At 37.9% G+C, this 19,618-nt stretch overlaps 1 protein-coding gene across 1 annotated transcript in view; it reads left to right on the forward strand.

Annotated features, from left to right (window-relative positions):
* Positions 1-19,618, forward strand: part of AGPS (alkylglycerone phosphate synthase) — a 60,930-nt gene that overhangs the window by 14,049 nt on the left and 27,263 nt on the right. Inside the window, exons 3-11 of the mRNA XM_075430346.1 lie at positions 2,198-2,288; positions 6,831-6,951; positions 7,033-7,107; positions 9,030-9,101; positions 10,818-10,897; positions 13,129-13,209; positions 16,024-16,149; positions 18,160-18,268; positions 18,685-18,812. Coding sequence (XP_075286461.1) covers positions 2,198-2,288; positions 6,831-6,951; positions 7,033-7,107; positions 9,030-9,101; positions 10,818-10,897; positions 13,129-13,209; positions 16,024-16,149; positions 18,160-18,268; positions 18,685-18,812 — 883 coding nt within the window. The remainder of the gene's footprint in view (positions 1-2,197; positions 2,289-6,830; positions 6,952-7,032; positions 7,108-9,029; positions 9,102-10,817; positions 10,898-13,128; positions 13,210-16,023; positions 16,150-18,159; positions 18,269-18,684; positions 18,813-19,618) is intronic.

Here is a 19,618-nt window from a genome sequence, read left to right on the forward strand (position 1 = left end):
GGAAGATGCCATGATTTTTCCTATACTGACTACCAGTCTGATCCTGCAAAATATGCAAGTAATGCTGTTTTTTTTCGTCATGCAATTATCTGCATCTTATTTTCTGTCTTCATTTGTCTGCTCAGGTTTTTTAAGATTCTGAGTTCCTGCTTATCAGTGTAGTATCTGCCTACCTAAAAGAGCTTAATGTTATTCACCTGGTTGGAGAGCCCACTGATGAATCCAGATCACCAGTGAGGACATGATGTAAAACTAGTCCCAGTACCAGTGTGTGGCAGGCTGCACTCCTGAGTCTGTCTTGGACAGCGGTCAATAAACCCTGCCTTTTGTTTCCTATCTTAACCTTATCTTCTCCTTCAGCCTGTAGAAGACCCTTTCCTTCAGGACTGTAGCAATGTATTTTCTTAAATAGCTTTTGGTGCGAACACATGTGGAAGTATAAAGGAGTGTGGAATTTAATGTTTGTTGTATCAGCTTTATTCACTTTCTGTTTTCACACCCTGGTAGAACTCCAGGGATTAGGTGAAACAGGGTTTCCCTTTATGAAAGCCATGTTGACTTTCCCAACAGACCATGCTTTTCCACATGTCAAATGATCTTTTTATTATAGGCTCTACCATCTCACCAAGGGTAGATGATACTTCTAGTCTAGCAACTAAACCTGTTTTTTGGGTGTGTGTGGGGGGAGGAGGTCCTTTGGGGGACTTCTTGCACCATCAACATACATAGAAAGCTTGCTTTCCAGGCAATCATGCATTGCATTCTGTGCAGTAAACTCACTAACTCCCTCTATGCTCTGACTTCTATTTGTGTCTTGACTTAAAAGTTGTTGGGTTTGTGATAGCTTTAGTTTGTCCTTTGAGTAAGTGATTAAGGTTACTCTTGAAAGCTAGCTACAGTAACAGGTTGGTAATACCAAAAACCACGTCTGGAGAAGAAAGCAAACCAAGCTGACTTGAGTCTCTCTGTACCTTTGTTGCAAACTCTTGATGCAAATGCATTAAACTTTCATGGGTTGTTGCACTTTATTTAGCATAGAATTCACTTAACTGTTTCATATGGGTATGATGATACAATAACAGCTATCACAGGAGGAATGACTGAATGCTCTCTTCCAAGGTGAAGAGTCTAGCTTGATTTGAGGTACGGAGGGTTGGACTAGATGACCCACAGAGGTCCCTTCTGACCCCTACTATTCTGTGATTCTGATTCTGTGGTTGTCGACTTTTATCTCTAGGAACAGAGAAGGTTTTTTTGCAGTAGGAGAACTGGGAGGTAGTTGACACGAGGTAACAAAAAGAATTGCTCTTTCGTTGTAGAGTGGTTGCAACAGCTGTGAAGGACAGGATCACAACTGAATTGACAGTGATTGAATAATCTTAGAAGCAAGACCATGAGGTATAGTGCAGTGATGCAGGTGCAAACTATAGTAAGGATTTTCAGCTGCTGAAAGCTCTTAATACCTAAGAAAGGTGCTTTTTCTCTTCTCAGAGAGTGCTTGTGCATACATAAACATGTGTACGATTAGTAGCAATAGTTTCTACCTGTTTAAGTGTGTCCCCAGCCCTGTTTGTTTTCACATGTGGTACACATGTTCACAAACAGCTCCTCTGTGCCTTGTCTGTAAGTCTTCATCTGTTACGTGGCTAAGCTCTTGCCAAAGAGTTTGCGATAGAAATAGTCACATTGCTTGATGGATTCTGGTGCATTCTGGTGACGAGGGAAGAATCTTTGACGCCGTTTTTCTTCAAAACATGTAAGTTGTACTGAGCTGGGTTTGTGTCTGAGGCTGCTGTTGTTTACATTGCAGTGTGTCCATACACACAGGGCCTCTACCTGTAACTGGCATGTAAACTGACACTGCTTACTGCACCACTGAAAGGGAGAGACCTTTCTTAAAAGTAAAGATGGGGAGTGGGATATCTAAAAAGCCATGTGCCACAATTCTCAAAGATCGTGAAGGAAAATAATACCTAAGATGTTGACAATTGATTTGATTTTTGTGTGAAGTACAGAACAGCTAAATACAATGAAATGTTCAGTTGCATGAAAAATAAATTTGCAGAAGCTTTGCAGGCTTGTAGGTAAAGAATTTGATTTAAAACTTAACTATATGTGCATACATAGAATCGAAAGAAGTGTATCTGACATACAGTCTTTTAATTTAAAATGACCCTATGTAATATTGACTTTTCAGGTACAGATTAGGTGGTATGGTATTACCAACTTTTAAGGAATGGATAGAAAAAACCTTTGGAGCAAGTCTGGAGCACAAAACTACCTCTAGAGTAAGTAAATAGCTGAACCAGTTCCTTTGAACGTTAGTCTTGGTGATAATCAAGACCACATTGTTAAAGATGATTCAGCTGTTGTCCTGCAGGTCATCTTGCACATGATTTAAATATAGTGTATTAATACCTCAGTTTTGGGGGGGGGGGGGGGGGAAGGAAAAACAAAAAAAAATGTTCTATGTGAAGCTTTCAATGACTTAGCATGACTTGTGGTTCCAGGTTGACTGATAGTGCTTTTATTGGAATGAAAGTCTCCAACACAAGGAGTGTTTTTGTCCTTGTTTGTAGGTTACTTTTCAAGATTGTAGAAACTATTAGCCTTGAGGAATTTGTTTATGCAACTTCAATGTTGTTCATGATAAAAAGACGGAAGATACAGTGAAGCTAAATCGTGCTGTGTTATCAGTATATTTAATGATATCCAAGTGCTTATTTGACAGTAATTTTTTTTGTACATGTCTGGGTGCTGAAAACCGGTGACCAGAATACTCAAGATTGAACTGAATGTTTTCAGAAAAACAACACATTTGAAGTGTTCCCAGTTGTGTGAAGCATCCATATTTTGCCTTTCAAGAAGAGTAACTCATGTCAGAGTCAGGAGACCTGACTCCCTTCTAAGAATTCCTTTGAGGTTGCAGGTTCCTGACTGGATAGCTGCTTATGCAGTGTTGGAAGCAGGCTGTGATAGTACAGTGACTATCGCAACCCTGCTTTGGTTAACAGTTTAACCCATTTCTTGAGTGAGTTGCATTCTCTCTGAAGTAGGTAATCTCATAGAGCCTGAAAACTTGTAACATTTCAGTCTTCTGTTAATCAATACATTCTTTCATCTGCTATGACTTGCAGGATCTCCATCTGCCAAGACATTTTGAGAAAATTAATCTTGATGTGTTTTCCTTGAGCAGAATTGGTCTTAACTGGCCTCTGCTTTAATGTGCTGTGACCAGAGGTCCAGAGAGATGTTGTTCCCTTTCTACATGTAGAGGAAATATACAACAAAGTGGAGCTGGAGGAGAAGGGCAGATTTTTTAATAGTATCTTGATTCCACAGCATGTCTTGCAAAACAGCTCTTCAAGATATCTGCTAGCAATGTTGAGTGCTTTCCTGTTATGTTGTGCCCCTCTGGTTCTGATGATGCGACTGGAAACAGGCTGACTACTTGACACAGAATAGGACTCTGGAGTCTCCAGTATGTGTCTGGACTTCTCGTAGCTATTCTCAACTACTGCTCCAGGTCCCCCATTTTCATGTCTGTCATGGTTCCTAGTTTATATTTCAGGTTGTCATGCTATATTGGTTTTTCACCTTCTACTATCATCACAGCGTGAAGGAACTCGAGTGTAGGAACAGCAGTAGGAGAGGGTCTGTTTGTCTTTCATCTCTTCCTGCCTCTATTCTATAAGACTGGAGGGTTCCCTCTTGCAGGCGTTTTTTTTGGTTATAATTAACAACAGTTAATGTTCCTGCTTCTCTGATGCTTAAGGCCTGATGATGTTTTTCCTGCTTCACACGAGACTTACCACAGACGGCGGTTTAGACCTAATTCACGTAGGCTTCCTGTCTAGCCTTTCAGTGCACAAATCTTAAGATATTTCAGTCCCATAAGAATAAAGATATATTTTGGTTTGGCATTCTATGTAAGATTTATATGGATTAATATTAACTTTTCAATCTTGAAGATGAAAACTAAAGGATTAAAATACTTGTGGAAGAGTGATAAAAATCAAACAACCATCTGCAAGGATTTGCTATAGCTTTTAGTTTGTATCCCTCTTATGGAGAACGAAGATATTCAAGCACTTGGTGTTCAACTTGAAATGATACGAAAAAGTTCTGTCTTTGGAAATCGATGAAGAAACCAAAGTTTAAAATAGAAAATGTAAGCACAGCTAGGAGGGATTTTTTTTTTAAAGTGGTTTAAAGATATTTATTTGGTACCTACTTGTTTCTCATGTTCCCCAAGTTTCTGTCAGAGCTCTGCTTTTTGGGCTAGCAAACAGTACTGTGCAAGTGTGCGTTAACAGAAGAATAGTAAGAGCTAAGAGCAGCAATCCAAGACCTGACTTCCTCTGTGCTTATTGTGACTGGCCCCTGAAATACTCATCTCTCAGTGGCAGTGTACCTTTCACCTAAGCAACACTTAATCTCAGCTTCTGTGTTTGTAGGTGACAAAGTGAATATGTTGGAAGGAAAAGCCTTTTTCTCATATGTCTGACACCTTATTTCGAGAAGTATAGTATTACCCATAAAGCAAGTCAGAACAGCACATATCCTCTTCCAGAAGTCAAATAATTATTAAAACTGTATTTTCATTAGGTTATGTGTCTCAGATGAAAACTCTAAAACGAACAGTTGGCTAGACTTTTGAACCTCTGAATGTTGTTAGCTATCAGTCACGAATGTATCTCATGCAGGTACTGCATTCTGATTTATCCCTGTTAAGTACTCTTAATTTCCACATAACCTTACACAGTTTCTTGCAGGGTGGACACTGGTAGGCAAGTTCCATCACCATGGATCTTTTAACTACCTGAAGACTTTTCTGTTGAAGGTTGTATCTTCTCTTCTTCAGCTCTTGCTTTGAGACTCGACTCATTCAGAATAGGCTGCCGTGGTAGCAGATGGGAGACTATTAATCTCTCTTTTCCTTGCTGTTAGCTCGGTAACTGGTGCTATCCTCTAAGGTTTTATCTTCAGACGCTTGGTGACAAAAAGTATCAGCTGTTCTGGAGGTTATGTAGAGCAAAGATAGGCAAAACTCCATTCCAGAAAAGAAAACTTGGATGAGTGGGTATACTTTTTTGTAGAAAGCTGAAACTTCAGAGGGTGAAAGAAAAGTTAATTCAGTTTTGCTGTTTTCACTTTGTGCTTGTCAAGAAGCTTAGGCTAGGCTCGTCAAAGAAATGTCTACATTTGTTTGACTGTATGGAATATGTAGTACAAAATACCTTTTGGTGGTAGGGCTGTAAGCAGGCTCTTTGGGATTGTTAGGCAGCCTGTAGTCTTTCCTGATGGCTTTATAACAAAGTTGTAAGAATGTTCTTCTATTTGAGTTGAAGCTGATGTCAGTTAGTTTGCCAGCAAGGTTTTCATGATAGAAGTTTGAAAGCACTGCACTGTGTTTTACCTAATTTTTGTGCAACTCCTAATTTTTAGAAGAGTGTATTTAAAATAAAAGATGGGGTAGTGAAAAATTTTCAGTTCTTCTGTTCTTGAACTTTAGGGACTTCACTAACTAGCACTAAGATTCTCGACCAACATTTTCTTTCAAAATAGGAATTGAAGCCCGGAAGTTAGTTTTTAGTCATAAGACAAGCTTTATATTTAATGAAAGAATTCCTTAATTAGATGCCATTTGTAATACAAGACATATTCCTTTAGGGAGGTTACCCATAGGAAAGTATAAATGAATTTATTGGATCTATTTTTAAGGAGGAAAGAAAAGCATGTTGGTTTTTTTTGAACCTTCAAAGCACTTAAAAGCTTTACACTTAATATTTAGAAAGATCTTATTTTTTTTTTGGAACTGAATCCTGTAAAGAATCCTCATTCTCTAATTGGTTTTAGAAAGTCACATGAACTATGTGTTTATGTGCCTGATACCTAAAGTGGACTTTAGAAAAAGAGAATTAAGTGGCTGGATCTGCACTTTGAGAAGCTGTAAGAATACTATACGAGACATCTGTTGTAAGAACCTGGAAGAATGGGTTATTAGAAAACCTTAAGCAGGGGTTCTTCCTCTAGATGTACAGAATCTTGATTCAAGGCCTGTTGGTAAGCTGAAATGTCCAGTGTACCTTCTCTAAAAGAAAAGCTTTTTTCCAAGGTGTTCGTCAGGACTTCTAGCTAGAGGCTTTCTGGAAATACCTGCGTGTTAGTGACTAAACATGTATTTTATGAAGTCTTTCTGATATGTGAGGTCTACTTAAAGTATGCTGGTTATGTTGGATCAGTCTAACTTAGTTTTGCCTTGCTTTGGACTTCTGATCAGGCTTTGATCTGAGATGCATTTAACTTCCAGTACAGGACAGGAGTAGGGGAAGTGGGTTGATAGAAACAGAACTGCAAAAAGAGGAATTTGCAGAGTGGGTAGTTGCTTTAGTATGTATTTCTCTATATTGGAGGAGGAGTTTATATTCAAAAAGGAAATTTGACCTTCAATCTCTACCCCTTAATCAACATGAGAGTTTTTAGTTCTGTTCAGGCAGCTGTTTTTCTTGGATCTTGGGAAGCCTTTAAAAAAGTATTTTGTTCAGTATGCACTCATGTGCTAGTGCATTTCTCCACATTTCTAAGGGGGAAGAAGGGTAAGAATGTGCTGCTGAAATACAGCTTCCTGTGTACATGTAGTCAGCTGAGTACTGGGTAGGACAAGTGGGATCAATGATTGAAGATGAGGACGAGAACTTCTGTATTTCTTATCTTAAATAGTTCTCTTTGGGTGTTCGTTGGGGTTAACCTGTTTTTATTATTTCTGTTGTAGAGAAATTCTGTAAGAGCGAACCTACCTTTAATGAACTTATTTTCTTGTGTTGTAGGCATCCTTAAATGTTAATGATGTACCTCCATCTATTGTAAATGAAGAATTTCTTCAGGATCTTAGAGCCACTAAAATCTCATATTCACAAGATGCAGAAGATAGGGTTTTCAGAGCTCATGGTAAGATGACTTCATTTATGTAACTGTGCTGCTTTCAATGCTTCCTTGTTTGAACTTGTTAACTTATTGTTTGTGTTTCAGGTCACTGCCTACATGAGATATTTATACTCAGGGAAGGAATGTTTAAGCGAATTCCTGATATAGTTGTATGGCCTGGTAAGCTTTAATTGTCTTATTCTCCATTCTGATCTGGGAGGCCATTGTTTACTAACCTGTGCTTTCTTGTCGTGGGCAAGCTGTCTCTTGATTCACTGACTTCACTCGTCTTTACAGAAATGGAAGGAATTTTCGCAAGAATGGTAATCATGATTGTTTAACATCTGGATTGTGGGTTGTGCCTGTGAAATCCCATCACTTCGTGAGGAAGTCAAATTTATTATTAAATATAGGTGAAGTTTCTGTTGACAGCTGAATTAATGACTTAAGTAACCACAGTGTAATTCGAACTTGTGTGTTCACCAAGAATAGTTGTCTAAACAGCAGTCTAAATCTTGTTTTTTAAAGGAGTACCTGATGGTAGAAGGGTAGTAAAATGTTTGTATTGAAGAACTTTGTTTTATGACGTGCTGTACTTTCATAAAAAAGTAAAACACGTGAAACTCCTGTCAGAACACTTTAGAAAGGATCATTGACTTGAAGAAAGAGCAGTGCAATCTGAGTACAGGCTAGGCCCACTTTAAGTAGGGTAACAAGCAATTTTGGTGTCCAGTGTATAGCGTCCAGAATAACTAAAAGTGGTGAGACACTGCAACAGGTTGCCCAGTGAGGTAGTGGAGGCACCGTCCCTGGAAACATTCAAGGCCAGATTGGATGGGGCTCTGAGCAACCTGGTCTAGTTAAAGATGTCCCTGCTCGCTCCAGGAGGGTTGGGCTAGATAAGCTTTAAAGGTCCCTTTCAATCAGAGCTGCTCTATGATTCTAGTGCTGTTGTAGATAATATGTAGCAGAAAATATGATTGCTTCTGTCTAGTAGAAGGATACAAATACTTAAACTGATACAACTTTATTTGCACGCTTGTGTGAACTTTCTACTTGAGTTGTGTTTCTCTGGTCACTAGGAACTACTTTCTGTGTGCTATTCTTCAGTAGCTAACCAAAAAGTCATTTGAACTCAGTAACTGTCCTTTTCTGTTCAGCTGTATGAATCCAACTCTTTCCTCACCTTTTATAACTCTTTCTTATACTTTGATAGCTGGACTGCATTAGAAACCCCAAAATTTCTGAGAACAACTTCGTCTTAGCTCAGTTTTGCTTCCTTTATTTAGGGGAAAAAAAGTCATGTATGGGAAGCATAAGAAGAGGCAGTATAAGATACATCTCATTACTTGAGGACAAGTACTGACATGATATCACTGGTGACTATGAGCAACACTTGTCACAGCTTTATTTTGTGCAGCTCCAAAAGCAACTGAAATACAATGATTCACTACCTTTGTTTAAAGCTGCTTGTATGGCAAGGGGAAAGCAGCCAGAGTTCGTAAGCCTGTTTATTCAGTCCTGCTCATTCTCTGCTGTTTGCACGAACTCATGTGTGCACTGTATTAATCTCTTTTTTTGATCCTTTTCTTTGCCTGGGCACAAGCATTTCTGCTTCCCTCTTTGACCAGGTATAGAATGCATTCTGAAAACATAAATGACACCAGCAACTCTGCTTTTGAAACTGAATGAAAGCCAGGAAGAAAAAGATGTGTTCAGCTCTCAGAAGAGATTTATGTCTCACTTAGAATAAGTTGGACAGCCTGTTTGCAATAAAAGCTTTAAACTTGATTTTTTTTTTCTCCAAAATACCGAGATTAATTGTTAACTGTTTGGTAACCCATCTTGCCCTTGAGAATTTGCAGGAGGTCTCAATCCATCAGTAGAGCAGGAGACCAAGGCTGTAGTTAGTTCTTCAAATGTATAATTGTTTCAGGTCTAAACTTTACTCTGGAACTCTAACTTCTGAGCCCAGCTCCTGTTTAGTGCCTCTTTGAAATGTCTTCCTTGCTGCTGTCAGAAAAGGAGCTGCTGCTTATTCAGACTGCAATATTTAGTACTAAGCACAAATCCTGTTTTTTAACTGTTTGGGCTTTTTTTAGTTTGCCATGAAGACGTAGTTAAGATTGTGGAATTAGCCTGCAAACACAATCTCTGCATAATACCTTTTGGTGGTAAGTGTTATGAAATTTCAAGTCTGTTTACTGGTGAAAATGTATTCTACTTGGATTCAGTTTAAATACATGATCTTAGTAATATATCATACCAATAATTTAATAGTTACATTTTTTTTAGGAGTATTTATGTGTGGTCTTAATGATCTTGCAGTATTAAAAGTTGCTATTCAGATATCTGTGTTAGAGATACCATGTTTTTGGGCACATTACTTGTGCTCTTTTCCGACAAACATGTATAAATTAGGGGTTTTTTTGTTGTGCTGTTGAAGCTCATAAGTCCAGGAAGGATTGTAGTCAGACACCATACTGCAAAATCATTAACCATAATTATAATTTGTTTTTAGATATTGTTCAGTTTGAAATTTGGAATAGAGACTCCCGTGGCAGGGGTTTTTAGGAGATGTTCCAGGTACAGAGTGCAAGTAAAGGCCTATATCATCTGTATCCTTCTCAGCCTAAAGAATTTCTAAAGGACTTCAGATTTTTGATAGTGGGTATTTTTTCCTCTAAGCCTGCTGAAGTAGAGTGGTGAGCTGCCTTGTTTTGACTTAGAGCTCAGGAACACACGATACTAGCTTTCGTGAGCTCATTCTGTGAGAAGCTTTTTTTTTTTGTCAAGAACTCATGGTTCTGTGGGGTAAATCTGTGTGTTTTACTTGGTACTTGCCAATGCTGTAGGAGCATAGCCCCTGTAGGAAGGACATTTACTGTTTGAGAAGATGAGCATGTCACTTGAAGCCAATACCAAACTAGTGGAGTTGGTTTCTCGATCTACATTTGGAGAGCTGTAAGACTGCTGGAAGTCACCTTTGGTACCAGTAAACTGGTATAGCTGAAAGCAGCAATATTGTCTATCTCTTGTTGACTGATCAGGATACAGAAAGATCTTCAGATTGTTTTCCGAGTCTGTTTATACTGAACTGTGGTTAGCTTCTGGGGTTATTACTATAGAGGCTGGTATTTAAGGAAGATGCCACCTTTCCTATCGTTGGAAACAAAGTTGATTTGCTTTACTGCTCTTAGAGAGTGTTTCGTGAGTTGGCACTGTCTCTGTACTTGCCATTGGTTGTTCTTCTGGTAGCTTGCTGTGGATCTGTTTAGCCTCCTAGTCTCTCTTTTCGTATGGCTTTTGTAGTGTTTGAGAAGCCAAAGGCTTCTTGGAGGCTGTTCTGTGACATCCTATAAAGATACATTAGAAACCTCCAAAGAAGTTTGACATTTGGTTTTATCCATTTTTTTATAGTTACACCCTTTTAGTTTCTTTCTTGCTTTCGGATAAGTATTGCATTCCTGTATTAGGTAGATTTCTTAAACCAGCTTTCTAAGTAAAAGTGTAGTGGCTTCCATAGTGATCTCAAAAGAACATATAGAAACCATAGCTGTCTCTGTCTCTTGGATGACTTTTAAAACAAGGAAGGATAAGAAATAAGACTCTATTCTAGGCTTAACAAAAGCAGCTGAGATGGTCACAGAATTTCATGGTTTGTTGCCGAGGGCTCTTAAAGCGTTGTCAGCTCCAGTGCTGCCTTAATTTTGTGAAACCCAGTTAGGGAGAAGGGACAGCCTTAAAAGGCTAATTGCTAGCCTCAAACAGTTAACTTCATTGATCTTACTGTATCAAGTTCAATATGAAAAAGGAGGAAGAGAGGGATGGTATGTGAAGAAAAGCTACCTGAGAATTTTATTATCACAATATCACTCCCATATTTGCAGGAGGGACAAGTGTCTCTAGTGCCCTTGAATGTCCTGAAGAAGAAAAGAGAACAATTGTCTCGCTGGATACATCACAAATGGTATGTGTCTCAATTTCTTATTACTTTGAATGGTGATCACTAGAGAATGACATTTCTTTCTTTGCAGGAATAAAGTAGGGATGGAAGTGTTAATCTGTACCATGCACGATTAAATGGCTACTCCTTCAATTTAAGTGATATTTTGCTAATGTTAGCCCTGTAGTCTTCCTATGAACTGTACATTTTTAATTAAAACAAAAAAAATCACTGTTAAGCCTTCTTATAGCAACTTTAAGTGAAAATCAGAGGAAGCTACTATTCTTCTTTGTTAGAACTGGTGTCTGAGGTTAAATGAAAAACTAGGAGCAATTATTTGTTATTGCAGATTTCGCTAGCTTTTGCAGACTTAAAAATACTTAAAACAGAGGTTGATAAAGTGACCTAATATCTATAAATCAACTTGAAGGGTCAACTTTAAAGAAAAAATACCTAGATTTTTGTGTAGATAGCATCTTGAGAATGTGAAGTTCATAGCTTATGGCAGTCTAGAAATAAAGTTCTGTAAAATTTAGTTCTAGTTTTCATCTTTCCATTATGAAGGAGTTTTATCCTTTTAAAATGATAGTTTTATGACTACATGGTAATGAAATGCTTCAGAAACAGCTCTGTATCTTTGATGTAAGACTCTACTGCCTCTGAGCACCTGCTGAGCTTATTAACTCCATTAGCCTTGAAGGCAAGACCTGGGTTTTGGCTCCATTTTCTCTACTCCATGAATGGTGCATCAGTTAAACTTGATGTTTTCCGGTCTGGCTACAAAGTGGCCTTTTCTACAAACGTGGCAGTTGCATATTGAAGAAGCTCTTTGAGTGTCTATACAGAGTGAAATCCAAAGAGTGCAGTACTGACACAGGCCTTCATTTGAACTCATTGATTCATAGCCTGCAGCTTTGACTTTTGTATGGTTTGGGGTTGGGAAAGAAATGTGATTAACTCTTGTAATCATGCTTTTGTGTCAGCTAGATATATGGGTATACACCAAGTCAGAAAATTGACTGCTTCTGTGTGTCTTGAATGACTGTGCCAGGCAATTTTTGTAATAATTAATGAAAAGGAAAACTAAGGAAATTAAGGTGAAAAGAAGCATTGTCAGAGTTAAAACCTGGGTGTCTCATAGCAGTTAAAATCATGGACTAAGCTTTGCTGTTTTAATAGACACTTAGTGGGTATCTTCATCTTATATGTAGGGTCTATATTGCATAAAAACTGATTTACGTAAGCATCTTGGATCAGTTAAGCAGTTTATGTTGAAACTGAAGGTGTCTGAAAAGAGCTGAAATAACTGGCTTTGAATAGTAGTTAGCCTAGATGTTGTGAGGAGAGACAATTGCCTTAAAGCATAGTTAAACTTGGACTACAAGATATCCACATTTCTGTCATCTGAAAAATCAAGGCAAAGGGAAGCTAGAGCTATTCTGCTTCTATAAAATAATAATACACAAAATTGTAGAAGTAGACCAGAAGTGTAATTAATAAGAATGAAGAGTGGAAGCTGAAGCTTCTGGGACATCCTTACTATAAACAAAGCTAAAACTGTATTTGTCAAATTTCTCCTTTACATGGATTGTCGTCATGGACAATCGTCCTTAGTGCACCATGTAACTTGTAGTGTTTATTACTTCTCCTATTTAGTAGAATATATTGATGGGACAGTGAATGTCTCAGATAAAATGATATAATCCTTTCAAGGAGCTTAAATTTCTCAAGTACGTACATACGCTGGCATCCTGTAGTGTGTCTTGCTTCTAGCTTCCTGTGTCAAAATCCAAGAGCTGAACTGGAATAACTGAATGCAGCCTATTTAACCCAGGGAGTATGTTTAACAATACTTCTCTTGGTGCGTACTTGGCGTCCAGATAGTCAGATTTGGGCACTTTCAAGCATGTGAGTTATAAGAATTACTGTATTGCTGAACTTTAGTAAGAGTTTTGACTTAATTCTTTCAGGTCTTTCTGTGTGGTTTCTGTAAACATTTATAGCATAAATTGACTAGTAAGTATGTTACTCTTACAGTGGTGACTTCATAAATTGTAACCTGTTGTGTAGCTGTTTGAGGGAGTGAGAGAGCTCAGCTTCCGCTGCTGTAATAACTAGAGTTGTATCAGTAGTAAACTGTATGATCCTGTAGCATTAGGGAAGGAAACAAAACAACAACAGAATTATACGAAATAAACAATAAGTAATCAATAAACAAACCAACTGATTCTTAGTTTCGATTGGCTTTTCAACAGAATCGGATTCTCTGGATAGATGAGAAGAACTTAACAGCTTGTGTGGAAGCTGGCATTGTTGGACAAGATCTGGAGAAACAGGTATTTTTTACTTGTCAAACATCTAGTATTTCTACATATTTTTTCTTAGCTGTTCCTCATGCCTTGTCTAAATCGCTGAATTCTAGCTTAATTCTTGTGTGTTTTCATGCAGACCGGTTTGGTAAGCATTATATGCATGGCTATGTACCACATCACATTGAGTGCTGTATTTGATGACCATTTTAAAGTTTTTTTTTTTCTTTTTAACTCTAACCACAAAATACGATCACAGTAGGAAGTGGACAATTCATGGGATGTAATGCTGTGCTTTCTGTTTCAGGCCTTAGATACATCCATGTGGTTGCAAGGCATGACACTTGGTACCAATTACCAGGAGAAGTTCAAATTGTCATTTTGTGATGCATGTTTTAGTCCATTTGGCCAGAGGTAGTTTCCGCAGAAAAGTTAGAGCATATAACAGATTTGCTGCTATTGCTGCTTCTTAAGGCCAGCTGCAGGAGTGTGGCAGAAAGGATGCAGAGTTGCCCAAAACAAGAGTCCAGTGGAAGATTAGATCATCTTCATTTCGAAGTGACCTCTAGTGGCTTTTAATTGCAGTTTAATAGATGAGCCACAACACACCGTTCTTAGGGTCTTTCTCAGTGCTACTCCACAATCAAGCAAGTTGATGTTTGTTACTATTCTTCAGGATGTGCAGTTCTGCTTAAAAAAAAACAAACCCAAATTCTAGGACTTGTTTGATAGCTAAATGTTGTCTAAACTTTTCTTTGTGCCTTTTAAACTTTTCTTTGTGTACTTTACAAATATTCAGAGATCTGAAGGTTTTTTTGAACAGTGTTCTTTTCTAGACCACTTTTTAGAAGAAAACTTGTCATACCTGAGTAACAGAGCTGTCTATGATGAGAAAGACGGCCTTTTATGCCTCTTATTTTATTTTCCCTTTTATCATTGATGTAGGATTTGAATAAAGGTTTTAATGTATGGAGTGACTGAGCACGTGAAGGCTTCTGTGCAATTCCTTCAATGTGCAAAGAATACAAAACAAGATGATCAACTTCAAGTGTGTATATATTAAAAACTCTATTGCATATACCAGAATTCCAGTATTACTAGTAAATGTGATGTGATTAAAGCTAGATCTCCCAAGTTATGCTTGTTTTGTGTAGTACAATTTGAACATAACTGTGATTTAATATTATAGTTGATGCAGGCTTCCACTGAAGTACAGGTAGAATGCAGGTATACAATTGGACTGTACAAAGAGGAAACTTTTTTGGTTTGATTTGCAGCTTGCTAGCTTTGGATTGGAGGCTAATCCAACTTCTGTTGCCTTAAGAGACTTTACTGGCATTATCTAGGAATTACGTTGCAATGGGGAGGTTTGGTGCCTCTCACTGTGTTCCTCATTGTCTGCATGCTGAAGTTACTTAGGCCATCTCATTTACAGATGTCATGAACCTTATAACAGTAACTAAAATCAAGAGCTGAATTCTAAACAAATAACAGATACGGAAAACAAATGGACTAAAGGTGATGAAAGGATAGTGAAGATGGAGCAATACTTGATACTGTTTTTTGCGATAAGCATTGTCAATCAGATCACGATTCTTGTAAGAAAACCTAGTACATACTCATATTTTCTGGATGAAGGTGTCTCTTGCATCTGCAAAGTACATAGCATAAGCTCTCCGCTGTTGTGTAAGTGCTCTTAACACATGCTGTTCATGCAACAGGATTCAAGGAGTTCAGACCAAATGCTTTGTAACTGCATGTCAGTTACAAGCTTTCAAAAGCATGGTCTGTGCTTGTGTTTATACAACTTGCAGAAATTAGTAAATTGTGACTGAGGGAAATTTCTTGTCATCTTGGGGAATGAGGAGGGTGCAGTCTCCAACCGTTTCCTAATATATGGCCAGTAAGCATCTAAAGCCACAAGCTCCTCTGGTATGAGAGAAGACCATGAGCTAGATGAATCACCATAGATGTTACATAGAATTGACTTTCAGTCATTTAAGTTAGAACTGCTTTGTACAACAGAACATAGTTAATGATCCACATTATGTGGTATGCTTGAACACCTATGTCCAACTGGATTGTTACCAGTTGGTCAGTGCAAATTGATCATCTCAAATGCACTAACGTAGTTATCACTTAAAGACCCCACAGTCTCATGTTAATTCTTCCTGTCTGACAGCTTTGGTGTTGTGATTCTGAGGGCATCCAATCAACCTCAGGTGCTGTGCAGATGGCAAAGCCAAGCTAATACAGAAAAATGAGAAACAAGTGACGACTAAATGTACAGGAATGCGTGATCTGCATCACAAATAGTTGACAGCGTTGCATACAGGAAGCCCAACCAGATGGCTGTATATTAAAACACATCACTCCTTGAGAGAATTAAGTACAAGCAATTTGCTCACATTTTCTGCAGACCTACTGCATATCAGATTAGGATAGAAAGAACAAGAGATTAAGTGCTTTATTTATTGGCAGCATTTGTGCAAAGTTGGCAGTTAATTAGTTATAATTTTTTTCCATTCATATTTGAATTCATCCCTTCTTAAGAACAATAGAGGTCTCAATTTTAAAATATGGGAAGGAGTATTGTAGGCTGATACGTAGCACAGCATATACACAGTAGAAGCAGAATTAATTTGCCATTCATTTACATATCAAAGACAAAGCTTGTGCCTGAATAAATGGATGTGTGGTCAGAATACTTATTTAAAAAAAACAAAACAAAACAACGAGAAAATGAAAGAAACACCAAAAAGCCCTCTAAACCTAGAATACTGAGATTTGGAGTACTAAGCGAATGCAGACTCTGTAGAATGTATTTTTTCCTTTCTTTAGCTTGCTGAAAGTGGCTTCTGTACAGGCCACGAACCAGACTCCATGGAGTTCAGCTCACTAGGAGGATGGGTAGCAACACGAGCATCAGGCATGAAAAAAAACATCTATGGAAACATTGAAGATCTGGTAAATAGTTCTAACATTTTTTCTAATTAATTATTCTGTTTGGAGGTTGAACTTTTATAATTACTCATAATGACAAGGAAAAGGGATAGTAAATTGTGGTTCTTTTAACAAGTGATACAGTGGCATCAAATGGCATAAAATCTTGACTGAAATGCTTGTTTGCTTGCTTTTTGTATTAGTACTAATAATCCTTATCACTGATCTAAAAGTCAATTTCATTTTGGTACTCACTGGCTAGCTCAAGGAATTGTTAGTGTGTCCTGATTCAGTGTAATAATCCTGTCAAACTTTTAGGGTGATTACAAAAGGCCCATGTGTTCTCCTACCTGTTGTGCGTTCCTGAAGTTGTCTAGGTGGATCATCTAACTGACAGCAAGCTAGCTCTTTCCACTCTCCTGCCTCCCCCTAGGCTAGTAGTTTTTTCAAATCAGTAGGCTGATGTAACTGACCATGTGGATGCACAATTGTGAAATCTAATGTCACCACATGGTCTGTAGGAACCCTGAGGAAGGAAGCAATGGACTGGGAATGGCAGTATTCTACTCCTGAATCTGTTTTAAGCGTTAAAATGGTTCATCTTTATATTAACCCAGGTAATTTGTTTTTTAAGGCATACTTTTTGATTTAAGAATCTACCTTTTCTGTTATAACAAATGTATTAAATATATTGAAGTTAAATCATCACTCTTCAGACTTTTACTGCCTTTTTCTTCAGACTTCCAGCTTTCTCTTGTAGTTTGTACAATAGCCCTTCCACACCTGTGGATTTTTTCCTTTTCCTGCAGGACACTCTAGGTAAAGTATCCCCATCACCTCAGGCTTTTTCATCAGCTTGTAGTTCGCAGATGCGTTTGTTCTGTGCACAGATGTGACACTTCCCTCTCAGTGACTGAGCTTGGCAGGAACTACACAGTTTTTATTCAATAGGCCTGGCTGAACTAAAACTACTAGCACTTACGAAGTGTCATCTGTCCCCTGCTGCCTGAAGTGTTATGGAACGGTATAGTTTTGCTTGTGCTGGGAAATGTGATGCAGAAGGCTTTTCTATCATGGAAGCATAACCTCAGGCTAAAACAGCTTCTGAAATTTTCATTAGGAGGAAATAGGATTGAAAATTGATTCAGAACAGTTCATGAGTTTCAAAATGCTGCAAAGAGAAAGTTTCAGGAAAGTATTTACCTTCTGAAGAAACTTTGTATCTAGAAATGGTGTGTTTATATAAGCTGCCTAAAACCCACTTACTGCAGAATCAACAGTTTGTAAAATGCAGATAATGAAATTCTTGAAGAATTTGGAGCAGGGTAAAAATTACCTAGCTACCTGTGCTTGAAAATTCTAGAGCTATTAGTTGAAAGTAATTAGTTTTGCTTCATTAGGAGGCTTCAAAACCCACCCTTCCTTGGTATACAGTAATGGCCTCTGTATTTCATGTGCATTAATAAAGCTGGAAGCAGTAACATTGAAAAATATTTTACAAAAAGAACCTTCTAGCCTTACATACATATCAGTCTTATGGCAGATGTAATATTGATAGTCTGTTTCACAAAGCTTGATTCGGTCTTTCTTCCTAATAGAAATATTTCTGTAGCAACTGCTGACTGAATTATTAACTTTATCAAGCAGCAGTTCTGAAGCAAAATTTAAACCCTCACTTTTTTCCTCTGAAGTACTATGTATATTCTGGATTAAAAGCCTAGTACTCGTAAAGTACCGTATATACTGAGAAACAAAAGAGTTTTAACTGGTACTGTCTGCAAGTAGCCAACAGCTGATTTGATTTGGCATAGAACTGGAAGCAATCTGTTGTGTGGGCAATCCATGCTGTGTTAGGAATAATTGTTGGTAACTGTCCTCAGGTTATCCCGAAAGTTCTTGGGGCTGCCTAGAGAATGTCTAAAGTTAACAAAGCTGAACTGTATCAAGCTTAATATACTCTTTCTAGAAAATAAATATAATTTTTGAAATGTGCTTAATGCTAGTATTTATAGTCACTGCATATTGTTTAAACAGGTGATTCATATAAAAATGGTAACTCCTAGAGGAATAGTAGAAAAAAACTGTCAAGTACCTCGCATGTCAACAGGACCTGATATCCATCACTTCATTATGGGATCTGAAGGTATAAACAGAGTAATTCCACATAACTGCATCTTAATTCATCTTCTATAATGGCTTGATGATCTGAGCATCTTTAATGCTGTGTTTTCTGGTGTGTCTGTGGGTGACATTATACAGGCATTGTGTTAGGATAATATGTAGAGACCATAATTACGACTGTGAAGTTAACTCTGAACAGCATTTAAAACAGATCTGTGGAGTTAGCCTACAAGTTTAGTAACAAACATCGTGATTTAGAGGATATCTTGTAAGCATTCACCACATAAATAGTCAAGAGTAAATCACCTGCTACTGCAGTACAGAGTTTTTGGGATTTCTGATTAACATTACCATACAACATCCTAGTAAACAGTTGTTGAGTAACTTGCAAGAAGTACATCGTGCAACACTTCACTCAGTCTTTCTTTTTTTCTGAAGGAACTCTTGGAGTGGTTACTGAAGTTACAATAAAGATTCGCCCGGTCCCTGAATACCAGAAGTATGGCTCTGTGGTCTTCCCCAACTTTGAACGAGGAGTGGCCTGCTTAAGGGAAGTGGCAAAGCAGGTAAAGAAAAGCTGGATGTTGACTTCATTCAAGAACACAGAATCTAGCACTAGGGGTGTACTGATGCACTAGTATTTCTGGCAATTGAAAACCAAGGATCTGAGATATGAACCTTGTAAGTTTGTATGGTCCATGAGGATTTTGGAAATTATGCAATTTGGGATTGAACATCTGAATTTGCTCAATATTCTGAGACAAATTGTGGATGTGCCTTTTGATGGCTTTTTTTCCGATGGGAGTTATTTACATATCTCAGCACAGAAAATTTGGCTTTGCACCTCCTTCATGGGAGAGTTTATCCTCGGATTAATGCAGGACTATGTGAAAGGGAACAGTATTTAAAGGAATTAAGTTGCAGCATATGAGTAAAAGGTAGTTGAATTAATGGCTCTGAAGTGACAAAGGAACAAAAGTCATGTAGTAGAAAGATACGGCCTGTGCTGAGAAAACATTGCCCGAAGCACAGTGACGTGTTCAGGTGAGCTGGATGTTTTGAGGTGGAATTGTGCTTATTCTGTAGTATTTAGATAGAGCCTTCTGAGTAGTGTGGTCAGATGGTTTCAGGTAGCAAAACTCAGACGTGGGTATCCAAATTGTGTAATGCTTTTCCTCATGGCTATTCTTCCAAGCAAATGTTACACTGGCTAGTCTCTTTCTTCACAATCTTAGACTAACTTTTCTTTGCTCTGTGCAAAATGTATCAAATAATTTCTATGAATGGTGGAATATACCCTGAATTAGGGAAGCAATTTCAGAAATGTTGTAATGCCAAACTAAATGCAGCTTTACATTTTTTCCAGTGGTTG

This window comes from Opisthocomus hoazin, chromosome 9, assembly GCF_030867145.1.
Source record: "Opisthocomus hoazin isolate bOpiHoa1 chromosome 9, bOpiHoa1.hap1, whole genome shotgun sequence".
Taxonomy (NCBI): domain Eukaryota; kingdom Metazoa; phylum Chordata; class Aves; order Opisthocomiformes; family Opisthocomidae; genus Opisthocomus; species Opisthocomus hoazin.